This window comes from Thamnophis sirtalis, unplaced genomic scaffold, assembly GCF_051295495.1.
Source record: "Thamnophis sirtalis isolate CommonGarterSnake01/CBP01778 unplaced genomic scaffold, rThaSir2_p1.2 scaffold_4, whole genome shotgun sequence".
Lineage (NCBI taxonomy): Eukaryota > Metazoa > Chordata > Lepidosauria > Squamata > Natricidae > Thamnophis > Thamnophis sirtalis.
Window position 1 is genome coordinate 95,170,978 of NW_028261384.1, and position 26,488 is coordinate 95,197,465.

A 26,488-nucleotide genomic window follows, 5' to 3' on the forward strand; every position below is an offset into this window, starting at 1 on the left:
CACTGATCCCTGTTTAGCCTCCATCTCGCAAGACCTGGCCACAATGAATATTTTTAAATTCTCCCTCTTATTAAAATACGCTTTTCAACACTTTCAGTTCTTGAGAGATTTTTTTTAAGTGATGCAGCAGCATGGCAATAGTTTTAGTACCAGGAGGGATATACTCTTGGTCATGTGAGAGAGATGAATAGGATCCAGATTTCAGCACTTACAGTTTAGTTTAGCTTTTGCATTAATTCACCCATTAGCAATGTGGATGTTTTTTTGTTTTTTTTTTAAATAGAGGCTAGACAAAGAATATAAACCAGAGTTTCCCAATCTTGGTAACTTTAAGACACATGATCTTCAACTTTCAGAATTCCCTAGTCAGCTTTGGAACATATTTATTTCCATGTTTATAGCTCTGAAGAAGTGTTTACATGTGAGATACATATTAGAAATAACATTTTTCATTCTTTTCTCATAAAAATAAAAAAGTAGATGTGATTATTTCCCATTCATAGACACTTGTTATTTGGATAAACCACATTGAAGAAAACTCTTTTAATAAGGGTTTAGCAGATTTGTTGCCTCTTACTTGGCATTGCTTTAATTCAGCAGTTGCCAAATGGAAAGACACTAAAAGGTAATGGTAAAGGTGCCCCTCACATGTATGTGCTAGTTGTTCCCGACTCTAGGGGGCAGTTCTCATCTCTGTTTGAAAGCCGAAGAGCCAGCGATGTCCGAAGATGTCTCCGTGGTCATGTGGCTGGCATGACTAAATGCCAAAGGCACAGGGAACACACTGTTACTTTCCCACCAAAGGTGGTTCCTATTTTTCTACTTGCATTTTTACATGCTTTTGAACTGCTAGGTTGGCAGAAGCTGGGACAAGTAATAGGAGCTCACTCTGTTACGCGTCACTAGGGATTTAAACCGCTGAACTGCCAATCTTTCTAATCGACAAGATCAGCCTCTGAACCACCCCGTCCCTATGGAAAGACACTACAGTGCGTATAGAATGACCTATATATAAAAAGAAACAAGGCTAGGAAAAGAGGCAGAGAGCCCCTATATCTGTACTAAAAAGGTTCTTGGTTTTCTTTCATATCTTCCAGGAATCTGCAATTTGAGTTAGTTTCCTCTTTAGAAAATATTTCCCAGATTTCTCTACAGAGAATGAGCATTGTGTTTAAATTAATAATGTATCTGCCAAGGGACAGCCGAAAGGAAGCAGATCTGGCTTCTTTTATCTGTGAGGAGACTTAGGGTCAAAAGGAGGCTATAGCAGGACTAAGACCAACCTGACTTCATTCCTCAGACAGAGAGCTACTGTCTGTCTTGCTCTATTTCAGTTCTTTCCTCATTCTTTTCATTTTATGTTCAGCAGCTTTCAAAACTTCAGGCAGAGATTATCCTGACTTTTAATCTATCTATAGCACAACGAAAATTTATGAGCTTGGAAAGTTCGTGATTAGAAAATAAATCATAACACATAAGACCATTATTTTTATGAGTATTCTGTGTACTCTCCTTTAACTTGATTGGCCTACAACTCTCATAATACCTCAACAGCATGACTGGAAGCTTATGTGTGGAACATACAGTTACACCCATCAGTTTGTGGCTCTCTTAGAGACTGTGCATGTCCTTTTGATTTACAGGTAATGCTCGTTTAGCAACCATTCGCGGTCACAGTGATGATGAAAAAGTAATTTTGCGACCAGTCTTCACATTTATGACCTCCAGATGTCTGTAAAGCAAAGAAAAGATGAATTAAGATCATAATTGCAATATCACTTAGTGACTGCTTCATTTAACAACCAAGCTGCCAATCTCATTTGTCGGTCTTACTAGATAGTCCTGAAAGGAAACAGGACTAGATGAGCTAATTATACTTTATTGTAAAGCTACATTAACACAATCTTGCAAGTCTGAAAGTGTAAATCTTCTATCATCTCTTTTACAGCCCAAGAATTCTCTTCTGAGCCTCTTGTCTTTCTCTTAGGCAGCATCTCTTGGCCCGGTCTCCCAATGTCTTTCTCACGTTGATTGCAGAACAATCTGCATTTGTTTGAGACGCAAGACCAAAATCTTGCCCTTGGAAGCCTTCTTTAATTTATCAGATTAAAACAATATCTTTTATCAGTGTTTGCAAAATATGCAAGTGATAATGCACAAAAAATCTTGAGATGTGCCTATATGGTTGTAACCTTTGACATTTTTTTCTTCACTGTTCAGTTGCTAATAATCTTCAAATCATATGTTATATATATGGACTATACTGGGATATTAATTCCACAAAGCAGATAGGCAATGTGCCTAAAAGTCAAATTATGGTTCAGTTTTCAGTTTTACTCTTACTTCCATGTTTCAATAACAGCCATTGTTCTTTGCTTTCATTGTCCTTTTCTTTAAAATGACAGATGCAATATTATTTATGTGCATCTCTCATAGGATGAGACAATACATGACTATACATACATACATACATATATATATATATGTGTGTGTGTGTGTGTGTGTGTGTGTGTGTGTTGCATATATATATACAAAAAAATTAATAGAAGAATGAATGAGTCTAAAGATAAAGATAAAGTTTTCCCCATCAATCATGTTCAATTGTAGGACGCAGTGGTCATCTCCATTTCTTGGTCAACATACTGCAAAGCTCCATGGATGGCTGTTAACCTTCCCATCCAAGTGGCACCTATTCATCTACTTGCATTTGCATGCTTTCAAATGGCTAGTGAGGGCAGGAGATGGGGCAAGTAATGGGAGCTCACCCAGCTGCATGGAGCTCAGGTCTTGAACCTGGGCTGTCAGCTCTCCTGCTGCCAAGCTCAGCGTCTTTAACCGCTGAGCCATCACTCAGTTTAAATAGAATCTTCTATTGTGTTATTTGCATGATGATATCATGATGTTCATAACATCACTTATGCCACGTTCCCTAAACAGTCAGTCATGCCGAAGAGAGGAGTTTTTAGATGTAATGTACTAAATTAAATGTATCCAATTGAATGGAGCCAATAAATGCTAAGTAGAATTACATATGACCACACTCCTTTTAAAAATACTTAAAATAAAACAATTAGAACAGAACAGAAGATGTGGTTGATCTTTCTTTTGTGGATGTTCCAGCATCTGCCTGTTTTCACAGTGTACATATGTATATTTTGTGGCCTAAAGATATGCACCCAATTGTACTTCCAAACTTCCCTTTGATCGAAAACTATGATAAGGCAGAATTTCTGATTGTGGGGAAGTTTATAAATAAATTCAGCTAAACATAAAATGTTTTTTGGAGCTGCTTATGAATAACAGGAAAAAAGCTTGCACCTGCAACTTTATAATCATTTGTCTTTTAATATTTGGAGAACTTACGTTTGCTTGTATCCTAGCTTTATTATTTTTACAAATAATTCAAAATGGCGAACATATCCAGCACATCTTCCTCATTTTGGGTTCGGCTTTCATTCTTGACCCATGCTTGAAGAAAGCTGTCTAACTGCTTTTGTATTCTCAAGTATTAAAAACGTATTCCGCAAGTCACTTTTCACTTAAAAAAAAGACTTGCCAAAAGTTTTTTTTTTAATTGGAAAACAATCTCCTCCAAACTTTCTGTTTTGGAGAAATTGAGATGAAGAAGCTATATTAGTGATAACATAGCTTCCAGTCAATCAGAGACTGCAAATAGAGGTAATCCTCGATTTATGACCACCACTTGTTAAATGAATTGTGCCCAATTTTATGACCTTTTCCCCATGATTGTTAAGTGAATTACTGCAGTTGTTAAGTGGATCCTGGGGCTATTAAGAGAATCCGGTTTCTCCATTATATGTTGATTTTGCTTCTTAGAAGCCAGCATGGAAGGTCCCAATAGCTATTACATATCCCGGGCAATGCGACTCTCTTAAATACACACCTGTTGCCAAATGCCCAAATTGTGATAATATGACTGGGGTTGCTGAAATGGTCATAAAGGCAAGGGTTGGTCACAGTTCACTTTTTTCATTGCCATTGTGACTTTGAGTGGTCTCTAAATGAATGATTATATGTTGAGTACTACCTGTACTCATGCTTTTATCTTACAAAATAGATCTATTTTGTAGGTGATCCATCTTACAAGCCGCCCTTTATCAAGACCATTGTGTTTTCCTGTTTAATTAGCTCTTAAAAGGTGGGCGGGGGGCATTACAAGTGATTCTCAATCTATCTCGGAAGACTACCCTAAGACTTTATTGGTTTTATGCATTCCAAAGATTTAGAAAGTAGGCCAGAACAGAAAATGGAATTTCTTCTTTTCCTGAAAGTTATTTGTCTTAATACCAAAACCAAAAATGACCAGATTAAGCTCTGAGAAAGGATTCCCAGAACTGTTTCTTAGGGCTGTAGGCTCATAACATGGTTTGCTTGTGAAAGACTGCATGCTTTTTCTCTGGCATATCCACACCGGATCATTACTTAAACTATAGCAAGTTTTTTTTTAAATCAATATTGACAATATAGACTAATAGAATCACTTCATGTGACAACTGTCAATATTCCATCTAAGTCAGTGTTTTTCAAACTTGATAAATTTAAGATGTGTGGACTTCAGCTCCCAGAATTCCCCAGCATGCTTGCTGCTCTAAGCACTTTCATTTGGAAGTGCTTTGATCAATTTATTTACTAAATTATATATTCTTTGTCATTGGAATATTATAAATACCCAAGATGAAAAAATGATGTTTCTTTACTAATAAAATAATATATTTGCCAAGATATAATGCTATATCATTACATGGCCATTATGAAATATATTTTATTACACCTAAATTTGATTCAGTTAAATTTTTTGTATAAGTTTGCTAATGCAAATTTGTTTTTATTATACTGTTCGTTATCAGCCCCACCTTCTTCTGCCCCATAGACACAATTTTCAGTATTTGATTCAATTTTGTCTATGGGAATGTGTATATCTGCTTATTGGAAAAATACATGCAAACTTCCAAGTATATCTCTAGGAATATGTTCATTAGGCATTTTGAATTGGCAGTAATTCCATTGTGAACAAAGTGGAATGCTTGTGTGACATCTACATGTGATCTATAGGTGCTGGAGGTTAGTTGGGAAGTATGTATTTTATATATTAAAGGATGTCCAATATGGAAAGTGTAATGTGAGAATCAGCTCTCAGCCATTTCTAGGAATCAGAGAAGTTCGTTCATACAGCAGTAAATACGTAATAGATATTAATAGCATGCTCATTTGAGAAGAGCATGAAGTTTCTTTTCAACAAAGACCCACATAATCAGAGTTGAGTTGTGCGCCCACACACAACGTTTCAAGACATGCATGCAGTCCTTGAACCTTTTGTATATGCTGAGTAAAACCATGGAGCTCTATTAAGAAAACATCCTGCAGCTATCTGTGCATTCTTTAACCCTTCCCCACTTTAATTTCAGAGAAGGGGCCTCAGGGGAAATAGCAGGCAAAACACAGGGAGAGACAGGAAGTAGGCAGAGAAAGACTGGAGAGCAGATTGAAAAAGTAGAAAAGCCAACATGACTGGGAAAGGGACCATAAGCCACTGCCTGAGGAAGAAAGGAGCACTGAGAACTGCCTGCCAAACCAAAAAGTTTTGTTGGCTGGAGGATAGCTTATCCGATACACCTTTGCACATCTTTAGGGACAAACTGGTCGAGCTCAAAACTGAATGGGAAGCCTTCTCAGCCAAAGTCAAGAGAGGTTCTGTGCTATTGGTACTAAGAATAAATTTAAGTGAAAGAGATGTAGAGATGATAGGACAAGCAGGCCAAAAAGGCAGTTTTGTTGATGAAAGGTAATTTATTATTGGCTATTTCTCAGCCAATGAAAAATTAGATACCAGCTTCTATAGTAAGGCTGTATAGTCTACTTTCCTGTGACTTCCCTACCTGTGGCTATGATTTCCACAATGGTAGAGAAGTGGGAGTGGCTGAGTAGGGATTGGAAGAGCACAGTGGAAGTAGAGTAATTAGCAGGGACGATCATCATGCCTGCTTCTTCTTCTCCTTGCCTAGAGACAAAGGACCTTTTATGGACATACAGGTGGTTATGTTTTCCTCTGCTCTTTATCACTATTTCAAGAAACTTTGGGTGTGGGGGAGGGAGTATTTCAGAAAGATTTGGAGCAAGCCAGGCCTTGCCCCTGCCTCTGTCGCCCAGCCAGGAAGTAGGACTTGAACAGCCTTGTAGTCTCTACTCGAAGGGAAGATGGGCCATGGAAAAGCCTCCACCTTCTGCCTATTGTTGACAAAGCAAGGGGGATTTTGTATCCTGATATTCTTCTAAGGCATTGCAAAGTAGCAAATTTAGCTCCTTGTCCTTCTTAAGTGGATGTTATGTTGAGCTTTAAGTGATTTTGTTCTCATTTTGTAAAACACAAGAGAACCTGAACTGTCTTATAAAACCATTCCTAAGTTTCAGCTTTAAATAAATATAGTGGGAATGAACACTTTACGTAAACTTTATGTTCAAAGGACAAATGCATTTAACTAACAGATATTGGTAAGTAGTCACAAAGGAGTAGTTGTTGCTGTCTTGCTCTGTTTCTCTATGGAGTGTGAGTGATGGGCAAGAATGCTTTCTAGTCTACTTCGATAGTCTTAACCTCTTGCAGCTGCTGTTTCATCTTTCCAGCTTTGACCTCTTGGCTGCTTTCTCCTACAGGGTACATCCCTAGCTATTTGGACAAAGATGAGCAGTGTGTTGTATGTGGAGACAAAGCCACAGGATACCACTACCGCTGTATTACCTGTGAAGGCTGCAAGGTAAAAAATGCTTGAATAGGTGTGTCTCAACCAAGGGCCTTCCACATCTGCACCTGATCACAGCAGCAATACAGCCCAGCAACCTTCCCCACCCCCTCGCCCCATATCCTTCTGACATTGCTTTCACCTGAATCTCAATTCCCACCCCAAGGCAGCTTAAAATCATCCTCAGTATACAGTAATACTTTGCTCTTTAAACAGCCAATAGGTTGTGATAGTTTTACCATGACCGTTCCCAGCGACCGTTCAGTTGGTGCTGCAGTCAAGTGACCCTTTGGGATTAGGAACTTTTGGCCACTTGGGCTGTTGCAGGCATGCCTCTTACTCTCCAGCCCTTTGGTGCTCCTCTTCCAAGTTCAGTCAGGCAGTATGAGTATCCTTATTCTTTCAAATCAGATTGTTCCCAATTTCAGAGACTTGGATCAGCCTGATGGTGAAGCAGAACAGAGGTTTCTCTTTGCTGTTTCATGATTCAATTCATCCAATGCCTGTCAGTTGTTTGGGCTAACAGAATAACAGAGTTGGAAGGAACCTTGACGGTCTTCTAGTCCAATTCACTCCTCAAGCAGGAGTCCCTGCACCATTTCAGATGAATGGTTGTCCACTCTCTTCTTAAAAGCCTCCAGTCATGGAGCACCCACAACTTCTGAAGGAAAGCCGTTCCACTGATTTATTGTTCTCGCTGTCAGGAAATTTCTCCTTAAGTCTAGGTTGCTTCTCTCCTTAATTAGTTTCCATCCGTTGTATCTTGTCTTACATTCTGGTGCTCTGGAACATAGGTTGACCCCCCTCTTCTTTATGGCAGTCCCTCAGATATTGGAATACTGCTATAATATCACCGCTAGTTCTTTTACATACAAGCTTTACAGGGTTGCATGCAGGTTTAGCACTCTTCAAAAATATTGCTAGACTTATGTTCAAATGGAGCTACATTCTTAGTTGATAACCATGCTGACTTAGAATTCATTTCCACACATCCCAAGCAGTTTACTCTTCTATCAAAACTTACTTCTTTCCTTACCAACATCATCTATATTGAGAGTGATTAGTAGATGTTTTTCTACTAGCTGGTGACATTAAGTAGGAGAGGAGGGGAAACAAAGCTTGGGATATCAATTCATCCTTATTCTGAACGTGTCTGCAAACTATAAATAACATCAGTGCCATTTGCTAACAGCATGTCTATGACAGGATACTAAATTTTATGCCACTATAATTTTTTGCTAGCTCAAGAAATGGTATGTGACACTTCAACATGGCTGTGAAAAATTCCTACACCTACGGTACTGATGGTCCTCAACAAACAACCATTTATTTAATGAATGTTAGAAGTTAACAATGGCACTGAAAAAAGTGACTTATGACATGCACTTTATGACTGGTCCTCACACTTATGACTTGCAACATCCCCATGGTCACATGATCAAAATTTGCACCCTTGTCATGTATTTATGATGGTTTCAGCTTCCCTGGGTCATGTGATCACCATTTGTGACTTTCCAGGCAGCTTTCAACAAGTAGTTAAGTTAGATTTGCTTAACATCCATAGATTCACTTATCATGATTGACTTAAAAATCGTGAAAATATGTCATAACATCAAGTATAACCCAACAACTGCCTTGTTTAGCAATGGAAATTTTGGTTCATAAGTCAAGGACTACCTGCACCTTGAATTAACTCACTTCAGAAAGATTAATTATGTGAATATTTCTGCTGCATTAGGTAAATCATCCCAAATATTTTACATGGCATCACACTGTTTCTTCTGCAGAGAGCAATGTGGGTTATTTGGCCACTTGATTGCTAGCTGAAAAAGTTTTTATGAATTCTCTTCACTTGGTCCATGTATGTTATGCCTGCCTGCCATCTCTATCTCCTATCACCAAGTGGCCAAATTAAAGAATAGAGATACTAATTTGCTGAAAGTTTTATAATGTTATATCCCAAAGGTGCTTTTTTTCAAGAGGCAACTGGACTTTCTGGGTTTTCTTTGAAGAGGTTTTGCTTCTCATCCAAGAAGCTTTTTCATCTCTGATTGGATGGTGGGGAATGGAAGGATTTATCCTCCTTGCAGACAGCTGGTCATTTGCATCCTTTTAGCAAGTCATTAAGGTCACCTGCATGTTTAACTGTGTCATCCTGGGGAAGCCACCCCATGCATATATGGAGTCCCCCAAATCCACAAAGAGGGAACTCCACTCAGACCAATTGTCAGCAGCATCAACTTTGTCACCTACAACATTGTCAAAACTCTAACCACTTTATTAGCTCCTCTGGTTGGCAATACCATCCATCACATCAACAATTCACAGGATTTCGCCAGCAAGGTTTGAAAATTAAACCGGGACCCGAATGAGAGCAGTTTCCTATGATGTGACTTCTCTGTTCAACTGCATTCCAACCATTAAAGCTGTCATGGAAGTGAAAAAAATGACTGCTACATGTCAGCACCCTAAGTGACAGAATGAACCTCAGCTCAGACCACTTACGTGCCATGCTGGACCTCTGTTTGACCAGTACATATTTTAAATACAGTGAAGATTTCTACAGATAGAAACATGGCTGTGCCATATGTTCAAAAACTGAGTACGCAATACAATACAGTGAGCCATGTGCAGATGTGTACATTGGGAAGCAACCACTTCATAAGCGCATAGCACGATATAGGAGAACAAATACATCAGGACTAGATTCAGCAGTCCACCGGCATTTAAAACGTACAGGCCACTCTTTTGAAGACAACAAAGTCTACATTTTTGACAAGAGAAGACCACTGATTTGAAAGAGGGGTCATAGAGGCCATCTGTGTCAAAATTGAACAGCCTTCTCTTAACAGAGGGGGAGGGATACGGCATCATCTATCTCCAGTCTACAATACAGTCCTTTCAACAGTTCCAAGAAGGATCCACACCCATTTGCATCACTCAGATGACCCTGATGACACACAATGTGGCTAGCAACCTTAAACAATCAAAGAGTCATTTGGACCCGCTTCCCACAGAAAAGAAAACACTGGGAGCCACAAAACTGAGTGGGCATGGCCAACTCGACTTCACTCCCTCCCACTCAGTCACATGACTCCACCCCTAGACATGCCTACTCAGCCGGTCATTAGGGCAGAGAACCAGTTGTTAAAAAACACCTGGAACCCTTTTGACATCTCTCCCTCCCTTCCTCCCTCCCTCCCCGTTCTCTCTGTATCTCCCTCTGTGTGTATCTCTCCCTCCCTCTCTATCTTTCCCTCTCTCTCCTTTCTCTGTATCTCTCTCTGTCTCTCTCCCCCATTTCTCCCCCCTCTCTCCCTCTATCTCCCCCTCTCCCCCTTCTCTCCCTCTCTATTTCCTGTCTGTCTGTCTGTCTGTCTGTCTGTCTGTCTGTCTGTCTGTCTGTGTCTGTCTATCTATATCTATCTCTCTATCTCTCTATCTCTCTCTATCTCTATCTCTCTATCTATCTATCTATCTATCTATCTATCTATCATCTATCTATCTATCTATCTATCTATCTATATATCTATATATCTATATATCTATATATATATATATATATATTATCCCCTTCTATCACCCTTTCTCTCTTTATCTCTCTCTCTCTCTCTATGTGTCTCTCTGGCCAGCTGTGGTTGCAAAAGGAGAAGGGAGGAGAGTTGCCCAAAGGGAAGCCTCTGCCATGGCTCACACTCTTTCCTCAGCCAGCACGGATTTCCAAAAAGTTGCCAAGAAGAAAGAAAAGGAGTAGTAAAGAGCCCCAAAAAGAGCTTGCTGGATTGGCCCAGCTTTGGCTTTCCGAGAGAGAGAGAAGAGATATATATATAGAGAGAAATACAGACACACACACACACACACACACACACAGGGAGAGAGGAATAGAGAGCGAGAAACAGAGGGGGGGGGAGACCGGCTGATGGATGAGCATCATTGGTGAGGGTGCTCTGACTTTATTAGAGCCTGACCCCTGGGGTGGACGTGTGAGGTTCAGCGGGACCAGTCCTCTTTTCCTTCTGCCCTGAACTTCTTTGGTCCTCCAACGGAATGGTGCCGCCACCAGCTTTTATTGAAAAGTGCCCTCCGGGCATCAAAAGTCCCCTATGCAAGTTTTAAAGCCACGGCTGGGCGATGCGGATCTGTCCCTCTTTCCATTGTCCCATCCTTCCAGATCCCATGCCAGCCCTCCTGTTAGCGAAGCCGGCGTTGGTCGCAGTTGGGTTGGGCCAGTATCTTGAGGCATAGAGCAGGTTTCATGTCTCCCCAAGTGACCAAAGTACGTCCAGCATCAACAAGGGCTGGAAGAAACTCCAGCAAGAGTGAGGCACCAGAGAATCAACCGCGGTCACTTCTCTATCCCCTGCTGTTGCCCTTATCTTCTCAGGCTGGCAAGGAGTCACTGGGAGGGGAGGGCGAGGGGCAGGGCCAGCCAATAGTGAGATCACCCGACAGGAAACCACAACAGAAGGCCCAAAGAGCCACATGCGGCTCCGGAGCTGCAGGTTGTAGAAACCCAACACCGATAAACTTCTAGGTGACCTGAACAACTTGCTAAAAGAATGCAAATGACCAGTTGTCTGAAAGGAGTATAAATCCTTCCATTCCTCACCATCCAGTCAGAGCTAAAGAAGCTTCTTGGATGAGAAGTGAAAAGTCTTCAAAGAAAAACCAGAAAGTTGAGTTGCCTCTTGAAAAAAGCACCTTTGGGACAACCATGACCTGGATGACTGAGAATCTCCACAGACATCTATGATGTTATGTTTTTGGATCTATATCTTCCTGGTCCAAATTCATCGCTCTGGCTACCACAATTACGATTATTTATAATTAGCATTATTAGAGAACACCAAAATATTTAAACATTATCTCTGGGAGAATTTATTTACAATCAATATTAAATGCCCAAAATGAAAGGAAGGAGAAATTATGTGGTTTGACTAATTAGCAGTGATTAGCAGTAAAGAAATTTGGAATATGTGGCTGACAAAGATTATACAACACTATAAACTAGTTTGTTTGTTTTTAAAGACAGGGAGGAGAGAATTAACTTAATAACAGCCTATGCTGCTTTAGGGTCAGTGGGCCCTGCAATAGAAAATTCAAGTAGTCCTTGACTTGCTACCACAATTGAGACCAGAATTTGTATTGTTAAAATTTAAATGAATTGTGTCCCATTTTACAACCTTTCTTGCCACAGTTGTTAAGTGAGTCACTGTAGTTGTTAAATTAGTAACACGAATGTTAAGTGAATGGCTTCCCAATTGACTTTGCTTGTCAGAAGGTCACAAAAAGGGATGGCATGACCCTGGGTTACTGCAATCATCATAAATGTGAATCAGTTGTCAAGCATCCAAGTGTAAATCATGTGACCATGAGGATGCTACAAGGTTTGTCAGTGTGACAAATGGCCATAAGTCATTTGTAAGTGATATAAACCATTGTAACTTCGAACAGTCACTAAAGGAACTGCTGTAAGTCTATAACCTTATAGAGGACTATCTCTATAAGGGACATTCTACAGCCATGTATATTGTAGAGGAAACACTCCATAAAATTGTCCTATAATTAACTAATAATTCACTACATTTTCACTTAGAGGTTGCAATGTATCATTTAGTGGTGGCCTCTTGCAATCCATCTCTTGAGATGGCCATCTCCTTCTCTTCTAGGAGGTCTATTTCTGCATTCAGTAGCAATATGCCTTGGAATTCAACTCTTTAGATTCCCAGGCATAACATGTGAATTTTCTAAGTCAGGGGTGTCAAACTTAAGGCTCGTGGGCAAGATCTGTCCCATGGGGTGCTTAGATTTGGCCTTCAAGGCCACCCTGAAAACAGCAAAGGATCACCCTGCAGTGCTTCCTCCAGTGAAAATGGAGTTTGGGAGGGATGCGGGTGGCCCTCCTGAGCTCCATTTTTGCTGGCAGAGGTTTGCAGGAGGCTGTCACAGCCGAAAACAGAGCTCTGTAGCCTGTTTTCTTTGACAGAACGCCCAAGCCACCACAGATGCCCCCAACATGAGTGATGGCAACACCCATCCTGGTCATGCCAACCCCGGACCGCCGAGGTCAAACACAACCCTAATGTGGCCCTCAATGAAATCAAGTTTGACGCCCCTGTTCTAGGTGGTTTTTATTAATGTTATTTTTTAATGCTATTACTTTGACATTGTTTAGGTCAGTGGTAGTCAACCTGGTCCCTACCGCTCACTAGTGGGCGTTCCAGCTTTCATAGTGGGCGGTAGGGGTTTTGTCCGATACTGAAGCACTTTCCTTTTTTTAAAATTTAATTGACTTAAAAAAAAATTCATAGCATTATTTAAAAACATTTTCATTAGGTTTTCATAAAATCACCATTACTGTGGAACCAGTGGGCGGTTAGAAAATTTTACTACTAAGAGAGATACAAAAGTGGGCGGTAGGTATAAAAAGGTTGACTACCCCTGGTTTAGGTAGAAGTATATGAAAATGTGCTTGTTTGCATGCCATTAAATTGGGCAGAGTGTTTTTTTAATGTAAGGTGCACTGGATGTTATAATAAGAGGAATGATACCTTCAAATCTTGGCCTCATTTAATAATCCCCCCACCCCCAGTCAACTCCCTATTGGATCTGGACTATGTGGGTTCAGTTCAAACACAGTTCAAAGACACAATGCAGCAGAAAAAAAAGAGGTTTTCTTTTTATAATTGCTCAATTTGAAATATAACTACTTCATATACAGAGAGGCAAGATAATATTAAACACACAGACACAAACAATTGGTTGCATGCCTGAAAAGCAGACATTTTCTACAGTGGACTTTAAGAATTTCTTACAGTTCCTTGTAGTACTTCAGATTGCTGCAAAGTTGGGTTTACTTTTCTTTGAATGGGGATGGGGAAAAGATGAGTGGACATTTAAAGATTCTGGATGAAGATTGAGTAAAACACTGTCATAAAACCTAATTTCAGTGCCAGATTTAACGTAGAAATATAAAGTTCGTAACAATCATAAATTTATTTTGGAATACACACAGAGTATATTTCCCTCTTAATTATTAGCCCATTCTCCCTCTCCCACTTTTATCTGCTTCAAGAGCCATCCTAATGCAAGCTGTTGTTGTTTTTTTGCCTTTATTTATGCATTATGAAAATTGTATGTTTCACATGGTCTGACAAGAAGTTATTTTTGGTAGCTAGAACCTTCTAGATAGGACTAATCTTCCCATTTTGCAGCAATCTCTGTAAAGAATGAATTATTAGTAAATTTATAGACTCCCTTCTTATATATATGACTCGGACCAGCTCATAATTAAAACAATTAAAATCCGTTTTCTTGCACAGAAAGGCGAAAAAGATAGTGCCCTTACATATCCAGTGTACAATCCTGTTTTACAAATAGGTTGTACCTGACATATGGCTAAAAAAGCATTACCGTTGCTTTCTTTTTATTTACTTTAAAAAAAAATCAAAAGGTAAAAGAAACACAGACTTAAATAGAAAACAAACAAACTGTAGGTAGAGACAGTGCCTTGGGCATAAAACTCAAGTGGCATCATAAATCACTCAATTGTGGCAAAATGCCAGCCAGTCCTGCGTTGAAGTGTGGAATTAGTCCTGGGCTGAAAAAGTTTAAAAGCTAATAGTAGGCTTAAGAAAAATTTAAGGGTTGGTAATGGGGGAAAAAAAGTACTAGTTCGCAGATGTGATCCTTTGGAAAGTTTATCTCCAAAGGCTCAGTGAAATCAAATAAAAACTCTAGGATCCAGTAAAAAGAGAATAGTTTCCTGGTAAATTGTCCTGTATTCAATCCTAAGAAACTATGGTACCAGAATATGTCAAAGTGACTATATTTTGGATTAGAACCATAGATACAGATACCATTCGAAATCCACGAATTCACATTGATAGCAACCTATTGTTCCAAATACTAAAATGATATTTTTACCCAAGTCATCTCTGTGATTGCAGTCTGTCACTGATAGTTATAGCCGAAAAAAAGCCTGTTTAGTTAGAAAGGTCAATAGCATTACGTACAACAGGGCTGTGTCCTCTTTGATAGAATATAGAAGCTCAAGGGTTGGTGGGGAGTAGAATATGGAGGGTTGGAGAATCAAAGAATACATGCTCTGCTTTCTCAGAACTGCCTGGGTCTCACTGTGTTCTCTCTTCCACAGGGCTTTTTCCGACGGACCATACAGAAAAATCTGCATCCGACATACTCCTGCAAATATGATGGTTCCTGTGTCATCGATAAGATTACCCGCAACCAGTGTCAACTTTGTCGATTCAAGAAGTGCATTGCTGTTGGCATGGCCATGGACTGTAAGGGCTTTGCGCCCACTGTGGAGAACTGGGTGGGGTGGGGGAGTTGAGGCGATGGGGATGGGAGTGGTTACAGGGAGCAGAGGAGAAGAAATGTGCCCAAGCACGTTGAAGGATCAAAAGAGGGAAATAATTGTTTGGTGTGTAAAATTACATAGGGATAATCTTTGAATCCCTACATTTTGAGTCCCTGGAATAGCGTCCTAGTGTTCCCTAAGGTGTTAATTAAACCATCCTATCAGATGGCTATTCGTAGTTCCCTTTGGCACCTTGGAATTGGCCAAATTGGTTGCAGAATTCTGATTGGCTCTATGTGAAGTCCCCTCTCCTCTCATACCTCTTCATTCTTCACCACCCTCCTAGTGGTGCTGGATGACTCCAAGAGAGTAGCCAAACGGAAGCTGATTGAAGAGAACCGGGAGAGACGACGCAAAGAGGAAATGATGAAATCCCTTCAGCACCGGCCAGAGCCAACCTCAGAGGAATGGGAGCTGATACGCATCGCTACGGATGCACACTGCAGTACCAACGCCCAAGGCAGCCATTGGAAACAGAAGCGGAAATTCCTGGTAAATTGTACTGGCAAATAGGGTGCACTGTTCTGTTTGTCAGAATTGACACAATACACACTTTTACGTATTTCTTTCCCTTCTTTCGTTTAGATTACGTATAGTCCTTCCTTAATTATATTCATTTAGCGACTGTTTGGAATTACAGCTGCACTGGGAAAAATGAATTATGAGGCGTCTCATGGTCCCTGCAATCACATAATCACAATTCGGGCATTTAGAACAGTTGCAGCATTCTGCAAGTTCACATGATTGCCATTTGCAATCTTCTCAGCCAGCTTTTGACTGGCAAATGTCAATGGGGAAGCCAGCAAGAGGTCGCAGGTTGCAATTGCGTGATGTCTCATTAAACAATCACAGGTGATTCACCTAACAACCATAACTGGGACTGCTAGAACTGCACTACTAAGCAGTGCATTCACATGATGTTTCATTTAACCACCACTTAACTTAGCCACAGTTTTCAGTCCCAATTAGAGTCATTAAGCAAGGACTGTCTGTAATATTGTCTGCCCCTGTTTTTCTTTTGAAAGGCTGTCTTTCTGTAGATCCCTTTACCCCAGGCTTTCCCCAGGATCTGATAAAATAAAAGTACGCCCAGCATTATAAGTGAATTTATGCCTAATTTACTGGGCATCAAGTGGTTACCAAAAAATATACATATAATTTGACACATGCCTCTGTTTTGTGCTGATATTGGATTTACATGTTTCTCATTCTTGGTAACTTGAAGATGTGTGGATTTCAACCCCCAGAATGCTGGTTGGGGAAGTCTTGGGAGCTGAAGTCTATGCATCTTGTTGAGGAACACTATACAAATCATTCCAGAGCTAACTGAACATCGGAACTTGTTTTTCTTTGGTTTCTTCCTTAACCATTGGAAAAAGACATAAATATACAGTTAGAGTTTATGTACTTAGAATTATACATCTGGACAAAGTATATTTACATTCCGCTTAAACTAATTAAGATACTTGGTAAGTACACATTTCAGCTATATGTTAGATCAGGGATATCAAACTCAAAGCCCCGGCACCTGATCCGGCCTGTGGGGTACTTAGATTTGTCCCATGGGGCCACCCTAGAAATAGCAAAGGACCGGCCCATGGTGCTTCTGCCATTGAAAACAGAGCTCCGTTTTCACTGGCAGAGGGTTGCAGGAGGCTGTGGCAGCCGAAAATGGAGTTTGATAGCTGGTTTTTGCTGGCAGAGCGCTTGGGCCACCACAAGTGCCCCCAACACGAGTGGCATCCAGTTGGCGGCATTTGGCTGCCCTGGCCATGCCCACCGCGGTGGTTAAACACTACCCTGATGCGGCCCTCAATGAAATTGAGTTTGACACTCCTGTGCTAGCTCTTTTGCAGTTCTCCATTTATGAGTAAAAGTAAGAAAGCTACTATGAAGTAGGCAAAAGCGGAACTTTGTGCCATTAAAAAGGACCATTTTGCACCCAAAAAATCTTAAGTTCTGTGCTAAAATCAGAAGACGAATGTACCCTAATGCTATAGATCTATTCCAAATTGTGAGCACCTTTTCAAAACAGGCATTTAGCTGTATGGTGTCTCTCTTAAACTTTTTCTCATTCCATTTATTATTAATTTGAATTTGAATAAATTTCAGACCAGAAATATACAGTATAATTTTAAAATCTCTCATTCATTCATAAATTGTCTGGCGAAATTTATTTTATTTTTATAAACTTATTTTATTTCAGTACAGCATATGCCCAGGCCTTGAAAAAAAAAACCAATATTTTATGCATTTAACATTATTTACACTTTTGCATATTGAATGTTAACAATTATACTAAGCTCAGAGTCAGAGTAAACATGATGATAAAACTGATAATTCAACTATGTTTTATTAAGATTACTTTCACTGCCATAATTTAGCATAGTATTTATCAGCCATGGCAAATTTTAAGTGTATGGTCTTCAACTCCCAGAATTCCCCAGCCACCTACTGGCTGGATAATTCTAGAAGCTGAAATCTACACATCTTAAAATTTGCTGAGGTTAGAACGTACTGATTTAGCAGATTCAGTGCTGCAGAGGTACCTTTGAAGGGTTAATTTGCTTGAGCAAATGGACACAGCTGTGACCTCTCAGCTCTGATCAAGGACAGATGGAATGGAAACCCCTCAATGCCACCCCTCTCTCCTCCCCTATTTCTAAGCAGAGCAGGAATTGCTGGCTTGGGGTGCCCTCTGCTGGCCATAATCAGTTAATGTCAGGGCAGGTCAGGACATGGAGGTCACAGAAAGTGAGGCTTGGGGGTGGGGAGAGGAAATAGGCCAGCAGACTGAGGGGGTCATGGGTTAAGATTGCTCTGTCTGTTCCCGCAGCCTTTATAGTATGCAGCAGTTCCTTACCGAACACAGGAAGTACTCCCAAAATTTAGTCTAAAAATGGACTAAAAAGCATTACTCTTCAGTTCATATAACAAAACTAAACAGGCCCTATTCTTAAACTGCTTGTGTACAGTATAAGAAAGAAATTTAAACCTGAGAGGTGGAGACTTCTGGGCTTTATCAGCACATGATTTGAGTATGGTCTTCCCAAGTATGCCAAATGCCTGGGAAATGAAGTGTGGAAAGCTTTCCACATTTTCATTGGAAAGCAGGAGGAAGCTCTCCAAGGCTGATGTTGCTTTTTCAAAAGCATTCAGATCCAGAACAGCCAAAGGCGGATGGGTGTCATTCTCAAACTAGTGCATTGAAGTAGAACCACGGATTCTGATCTTCCCAGCCTCAAGGGACCAAAACTTGTATTTTCAGCAATGCAACTCTTACATTTGCAGAGTGTATTAGCAGAATAATATCTGCTAAAACTGGTCTTTTAAATTGTTTTTAATAATTTTAAAGATTTTTAAATAAAAACCATTCAAATAATAATTATAATGGTTATTAAAATATTTTAATAGGGTGATATTATTTTGATATTAATTGTAGTAACCTAAAGAGATCACCTTGTAAAGAAGTTGAGAGAAGGAAAAGTTATCGACAGATAGGAGTTATATTTCCAATGTTAGGGCTGGATGATAAATTTCCTGTTGTATGGGGTCTCCCGAGTTAGTTCTCTGCAGACGTTTAATTCTGCTTCTTTCTCCCACTCGTAGCCTGAAGATATTGGTCAGTCACCAATGGCCTCCATGCCTGATGGAGACAAAGTAGACCTGGAGGCATTCAGTGAGTTTACGAAGATCATTACCCCTGCCATCACCCGTGTGGTGGATTTTGCCAAAAAACTGCCCATGTTTTCAGAGGTAAGCAAAGGATAGTGAGCAAAGAGAGAGTAGAGGAATTTGATTATTTGGTTGTGAAGTTTTGAACTTCCAGAGAATTTCTCCCTATATTCTTGTTTTATAATAATTAAAACCACTTTGGTTGGTTGTTAGGAAGACATAGGAATACAATATATACATAGTCCTCGATTTATGATTGGTCGCTTAATGACGTTTCAAAGTTACAATGGAGACCCCTTCCCCAAAGGTACTTACAATCTGATTCTGAAGTTACAACAGCTACCACCATCTCCTGAAATCACATGATCATATTTTGGAAGTTTAGTAACCAGCTCCCATTTACAGGCTTTTGCAGTGTCCCATGATTATGTGACCACAATTTATGTTTTTGTAGAAAACCAGTCTTTCATTTTTTCAACAACAATGCCCCAGAGTGAACAATGAGTTCACTTAATGACTACCACATTTACTTAATGACCACTTCAAAAAAAGGTTGTAAAATTATGTCTGGTCACTTGGTGACTCACTTTAAGACCATGATGACTTATAACCATAATGGGCAGGCTTTGTTATGATTATAAATTGAGGAATATTTCTATGGTCACATCATCAGTATCTTCACATGCCATCCCTCCTCCCATCAAATCCTTGTCTGAAAGATTTTAGTCTTATGAGGTTTGTCCCACCAGCCCTACTTTGGTCATATACCTTTCTTCAGCTCTTTAGATACACAGGAGATGATAGGGAATTATGAAGATAAGTGTCAAATAGTATTAGTTCATCCTATGTCTGCAAGGTTAAAGCATGATTTAAATTAAAAGAAAATGAAATTTCATAAATATTTCTATCAAATGATGTTACTCCTTTTCCAAGATCTTTTATGGAATGGCTCATGGATCACTACAAAAAGAATAGCTCTTGTAACTTAGAATGCATTGCACCCCGAATAGACTTTGCTTAGTTAAATTGAACTTTATTGCTTTAAATATAACCAACCAAGGAGATTCTTCTGCTATAGTAGATTTGCTTTCAGTGATACAATCATATGGCCTAGTTAACTGGGCATATTCTGATGTTGTCATATTCAGTTTGTGATTCCTGCTTGACTGGAATCATTTTGTACAGGAGAAATCCTTAACTAAAAGGAAAAAAAAACATTACACCGAAGCAGCAGATTGGATGAATAGGAACTCCAGAAAGTATTGAAAGTAGAGAGGCGTTTGAAGAAACATTTGGGAGAAGGGAGGGAGCTAAGCCTTCTGTTCATTCCCAAGGTGGATAAATGGTTATGTTGGTATTGATGATTATTCCAATTCCTCTGTACCATCTATTCCAACAAAACAGAATATACCATTAGTTTACATCAAAAGAACGATCAATATAATAGATGAGACAAGTTAAATAACACTCACAGTCACCCAGTCCCAGTGGCGGCCATTATAATTGAAAGGTTTTCTGGAATGATATCATTTTACCACATCTAAATGTCATCAAGAAGGTGTAATTGATAAGACTATAAACCGGAAGGATGGGGGAGGGAGGGAGATTCTAAAGTCATAGAATTGCAGTGGGGAGTCACGACCTTCAGTCTCCTCCCAACCTTCAGAGGGAGATGATTCTGAAAACACCAGGAAGCCAAAGCATAAAAGGCTTTACAATTTAAAACCAGCATTTTGAACAGTACCTGGAAACTCACTGGCAGCCAAGACATGCCACAAAATCACTGCTGTATCCTATGCTTGCCAGCCACAAGCCAAGGATCCACAGTAGAGGTGGGTTGCTCCCGGTTCACCTCAGATCGGCCAAACCAGTAGTAGCGGCGGTGGGAGGCTCCACCCACTGGCCCGGATGCTTCTGCGCATGCACAAGCGAACTGGTAGTAAAAAATTTGGAAACCCACCACTGGTCCATAAGTGTTTTGCACTTATGTCAGTTCCTGAGTAGCTTTCAAAGGCGGCCTCAGTTGAGGTCTAAAGATAGTTCTCCATTAACTACAGTAATTGGGCCAAAATTTCCATAGTTAAGCAATGCAGTTCTAAATCATGACAACATCACATGAATGCATTCCTTAGTGAAGGCAATCTCTGCACTCCTGATTGCTGCTGTTAATTAAATTCCCACAGTCGTTAGTTGAGGACCCAGCCCGATCTAAGCCACTCCCTCCCATCTCTATGCCGCGGTTAAGTAAGAGCCAGCCTCCTCTTTACCCCCCTCCATTTGCTTAGCTCCCATCCATCTCTGCCCTTTTTGCCACCTATCTACCCATTGCTGACAGCTGCCACTGTTGTTCAGCCCTGACCAATACCACTACACTGTGCAGACTATTTAGAAGACGGAACCTCCTATCACACTGCCTTGTTTCATCCTAGTGCAGCCAAATCATCTCTTCCCCCCCACCCAGGGCCTGCATTGTGTCCTCCCCAGGGCGTTGTTTTGCACAAGAGCCCCAGGGTGTGAAAGAAGGCTCCATTTACAAAAGATATTCTTTCTCACTGGTGCAACATGAGCCTTCCTTAATGTGACAGACAGGCCCTGGGCAGAACATGAATGGAAGCCTTGATTCACCCGCAAATGGAGCGTATGCAAAAAAAGGCCCTGGGTGCACCAATGTAAAAGACCACCACGAGCGTTATGGTAGAGGCATACAGTATGACAGGCACAAGAACAGGGAATAGAGCCACATGGTATGCAGCTTGCCAAAAGGTTAAAAACAAATAAGACTGAGTTGGCCTGAATTTTGTTCACATGGTGTGGGAGTTCTGAAGTACTCAGAACTTCAAGGACCAGTTGAAAGGCCCTTCATTCAAAATTGTCCTAAATGTGTACAGCTACTGAGCAAATGGATGATTAAACTACTGCCTGTATTGCAGTAGTTTAGCCCAGAGATGATAAGGGTGTGGGTTGTACAAATGGAGAAGATCAAGTAAATCTAGAGTCCTTCCCTTAAGTAATGAAAGTAGTTGGGCCTCCTTCTTCATACTTTCAGAAAATTGTTTTCTATTTTCTAGTTCTATTTCACTTAGGGAAATTGAATGGCTGGGGTTTTATAGCACTCTAAGACCCAGGCAAGATTCTAGAACATTCTGAACTTATCAACATCATTTTACTCTATTCTAATGTGCTGTGAAAACTCAGCTATTATATTATACAGCATTAATGTTAGCAGTGTAAAGTATCCTTTTCAATATTACCTAGATAATGGCTTTAGATTGTGTGAATTAATTACCACAAACTATCTTATTATGTCTTCAAAATGTTCAGGCTGGATAAATAAGCCAAAGTTGGAAATCAGGGATTTGGTCACAAATGCAGAAGAGAAAGAGCATTGTATCAGGCTGAAAATTGTAGGAGAATTATCATGCAGTAACTTGTTGTTCATAGATGGTCAGATAGCCATCCTGGGACATATCTAACTAGCTGAGGGCAGCAAATTTCAGTTAGCTTCCTGGTGAACAGAGCCAGCTGCTAAAAGAGAACATTTCCTGCAAATAAGTGACTTTCAAAAGAAGCATCACATTTCCTACAACAACTAACTTCTGGGTCTTGATTTCCTGCTACTTTGACCTGGGGAAATGTGTACTCTTTCTATTTCTGGGGCCCACTATTGATAGCACAGCCATTCCTTGTCTCTGTATATTAAGGGCTTGCACTAATTTTCTCCTCGGAAAGCAAAAAAATACCTTCATTCTATGGGAAGTGGGGTAAGATCTTATTTTGCTCCAGTGGGGACTATCCTAGAAAACCATGTATGCCAGAGCCAAGATGACCATGTGTCTCTCTACCTTTAGCTGCCTTGTGAGGACCAGATCATCCTGTTGAAGGGCTGCTGCATGGAGATTATGTCACTGCGGGCAGCTGTGCGTTATGATCCTGAAAGTGAAACCCTGACGCTCAGTGGTGAAATGGCCGTCAAGCGGGAGCAGCTGAAGAACGGTGGCTTGGGCGTAGTATCAGATGCCATCTTTGATCTGGGAAAATCCCTCTCTGCCTTCAGCCTGGATGACACTGAAGTGGCACTACTCCAGGCTGTGCTGCTCATGTCCTCAGGTATGCATGGAGGATGGATTATGTTCTCAGTGTGCCCCTTACGTGATTGGCATTATTCAAACATAGGTGAGTCAGGCTAAGGCTGTATATAGCTCAGTATTACCCCCGTTAATTATCAATAACTTTGTAAGAATTCAGATTGAAGTTGTACTTTGTGAGAAGGTAGAATCTGGGCTAGCATCTTAGCTGCAACTTTTCCCTGAGGTCAAGGATGGGCCATGTGCAACTTTGCATTTGTCAAAATGCCTAAGTGAGACCATGACCATCAATAAGTTTGTATTTGTAGGTATATTTTTTCAGTTTTCCAATTCTCCAGCAGAATATGTGTCACATTTGTGGAATTAGGGAATGTTGCACCTGGCTAGTGAATTGTTGGAGGTTTAAAAGGATATTAAATAATGAAGAAGAGGATTAATGTAATGGCTTCAGTCAGTCAATTGTAGGATTAGTTAAAGTGGCCTTTGGATGTGTTGAAAAATTGAATTCAAGTTGAATGTTATTAACTGAACTGCATCATTATGTTCAGGTGAGAAGGTCGCACTGAGAAACCAGAGAGAAAGGAAGCTTGGTCAGTTTAATTTGAGAGTCATTTTGAAGATAGAATTGAGTGATTCAGAGGGAAAAGTTATATTATGACTGTCAGTAAGCAGTTCTATGAAGTGATGCTTAGTGACAGAGGTGCACTCCCAATAATAGTCATTAAGTGATCTTTCTGAAGATCATTATAAGATAGCTGTAAGCAGTGAGCGAGAGCCACTTTTAATCTCTGGAGTCTCTTCATACACATAGAAAAACTGTATATCTAAAACACTAGAGTAGGAATGGGGAACTTTAATCCTTCGTGCCTAAAACAGCTAGTCAGGCCAGTTTCTACAGACTTTGACAAAGATCTTATCCTGTCTCACAAAGTCTTTGCCTCTTCCTGCAAGCCCATTTGTGGATGCTCTCTTTTATGGGGCAGAAAAACTAAGGAGCTGAACTTCAGGTGCTGTGCTTTGCACATATGGAGAACACGGGGTTAATTCTAATCTGGGCAATGAGGGCTTGGTAAGATTTAGTCAGTCAGAAAGGTAATTTGAGATTGGGGCAACTTGGTTGATTGCAGAGGGACAAATTCATACATGCAGCTTCAGCCTGCCTAACATGTATCCTCTTTTTCCATTTATTTTGCAGATCGCAGTGGGCTAATTTGCGTTGATAAGATTGAAAAATGCCAAGAGACCTATCTGCTGGCATTTGAACACTACATCAATTATCGCAAACACAACATTCCCCACTTCTGGCCCAAGCTCCTCATGAAGGTGACTGACCTGCGCATGATTGGGGCTTGCCATGCCAGCCGCTTCCTGCACATGAAGGTGGAATGCCCCACGGAGCTCTTCCCCCCACTCTTCCTCGAGGTCTTTGAGGATCAGGAAGTTTAGGGCGTGAGGAGGGATGGAGGGAGGGGGCAAACAGGGTGGCATGGGCGAATTGGGGACATGGGGCAATTTGGGGCTGGGGCGATGTCTGGACTTGGGTCACAGGGCCCTCACCTCATCACCTCGGACACAACAGATTTTCATTGTTTTGTTCTGTTTTGTTGTTTTCATTTTTTTTCTTTTTTTTTTCTTTTTCTTTTTCTAAATATTGCACGTCAGCATCAATGAATCCCCTAGATAGGGGAAGCAAGGGCATCCTTGGTAGGGGGTGGGCCATGAAAAAAGTCAAAGGTATACAAAATCTGGGTTATGAGGTAGACGTGTGCAGTAGCCAACACATCCTTTCTCTAGGCAGATTTTTTTTTAACAAAAAGTGGACAATACAATTCCCACCTGCCTCCTTGTTATGTCCCCTGTTGTCCAAAGTCATCTTTCCAGGGTGAAATGTCTGTCTTAAACTTTAACATAAAAAAGAGAAAAACAATCCATATATTATTCTCTCCCCCCTCCCTCCAAAATGCTTTGCCTTTCTCCCCTTCTTTAAAGAAAAGTTTTCTGCCCCTCCACAACACTGGAAGCAATCGGCACCTCTTGAGCCCTGATCAAACCTCTCTTGTTTAAACGGACTTGATTACCAATATATATAAATATATATACATATATATATATATATATATATATATATATATATATATATATATATATATATATATATATATATATATATATATATATATATATATATATATATATATATATTCTTTTGCACATAACAGTCCCAGGAAACGTCAGAGTGTGTTTGGTGGTTGTTTTTTTCTTTAAGAACTTTAGCATTTAGTTATCCTCCCTGGGAGGCTAAAATCGAAAATGCACTTTTTTTTGTAAAAGAAAGAAATGGAACCGAGAGAGAGAGAGAGAGGAAAAGAGAAATCCTATTAAATAATTAGGGGCAGGTGGGAGGAGGAAGGTGACAGATATTTTGGCAAGAAAAGAGAATAAACCTAAATTGAGGCTGAAGGTCCACATGTGAAGGACAAATGCACTTTGAGTGAGATAAAAATCTTTCCCCTCAGCTCCTCCCTTAATGGGGAAACAGGTGACTGAACTATAAAAATAAAAATAAATGATCTATTTTATATTGCTTTGAATGGCACTGCAGGGCAATGGCACTCTTAAGAGGTGCCTGTTTTGTGTTCCAGTGTTGAGAGGTATATTCATCAGCCTTCCTCCTTGCCCCGATGTCCTCTTCCCCCCCCCCACCCCAAAGCTTCAGCCAATCTACCTCCATGTTCAGCAAGGTGGGTGGATTTAACAGATTCCCACCCACACCTGCTGCCCCCTCCCAGCTGAAAGGCTGCATGCAATGTTCCCACTGGGCTTTGAAACGGCCCTTGCTAATTCTTTGCACACGCTTTCCCACGCCACGTGGCGGTACACTTCTTTCTGCACTAGTATTCTCGCTGCCCTGCTGCACCCTCCCTTCAACGCCCTTCTCTCTGGGGAAGAAACGAGGAGAAATCCTAACCCTTCAATGCTCCAAGAGAATCAAAGTTAGGTTTCAATTATTTCTTATTTTGGCGGGGTTTGGGGGGATGGCACTTAGCAATACAGAAAACACGAAGACAGTGAAATTCATGGGGACATGGCACACCCTTTCCAACCCAGGATTGTACAGCCTTTCTGTATTAAGAGGTTGTGGGCTCTGCATAATAACTTCTCTTTCTCCTGCACAGCATTCCATGTCCCCTGCAATTCTAAGTTACTGGCCCTTTTGTACTCCCAGTTGTATCTGTGCACATGGGAAGAAAAGGCAAAGGTTCCTCTTGCAAGGCCTGTTGGAAAGGTTATCCTGGCCTGATTAGGTCTAATTTTCCCTTTCGGAGGGGTGCTAGATCAATGAACTAATATACAAATGCACTTCCTTGCACAAAAGGAGGGTCATCCTGCCTCACTTGAAGTGTCATGGGCAGAGCAATGCCCCGAGCCTCAGGTTGCATGAACTGTATCAGAGGTGATCCAGTTGGGAACTTGGAGGCAGGCTACCCACATTTGTAAAACTGAATTGGCAAAGTTGGCGAGAGAAAGACACCTCAAGTTTTTCAAATTAGATATTGTTTCCATTTGATTTCAGCTTTTTTCCCCCCCTC

General features: G+C 40.5%; 1 protein-coding gene across 2 annotated transcripts in view; it reads left to right on the top strand.

Moving 5' to 3' along the window:
* THRA (thyroid hormone receptor alpha) overlaps nucleotides 1–25,013 on the top strand; it is a 151,988-nt gene extending 126,975 nt beyond the window's left edge. For both annotated transcript variants that reach the window (XM_087713477.1, XM_087713476.1), the window contains 6 exons: nucleotides 6,673–6,773; nucleotides 14,914–15,061; nucleotides 15,425–15,630; nucleotides 18,748–18,894; nucleotides 22,662–22,920; nucleotides 24,094–25,013. In XM_087713477.1, the coding sequence (XP_087569603.1) occupies nucleotides 6,673–6,773; nucleotides 14,914–15,061; nucleotides 15,425–15,630; nucleotides 18,748–18,894; nucleotides 22,662–22,920; nucleotides 24,094–24,344 (1,112 nt within the window). In that variant the 3' untranslated portion in view covers nucleotides 24,345–25,013. The remainder of the gene's footprint in view (nucleotides 1–6,672; nucleotides 6,774–14,913; nucleotides 15,062–15,424; nucleotides 15,631–18,747; nucleotides 18,895–22,661; nucleotides 22,921–24,093) is intronic.
* Nucleotides 25,014–26,488: the final 1,475 nt, after the last annotated feature.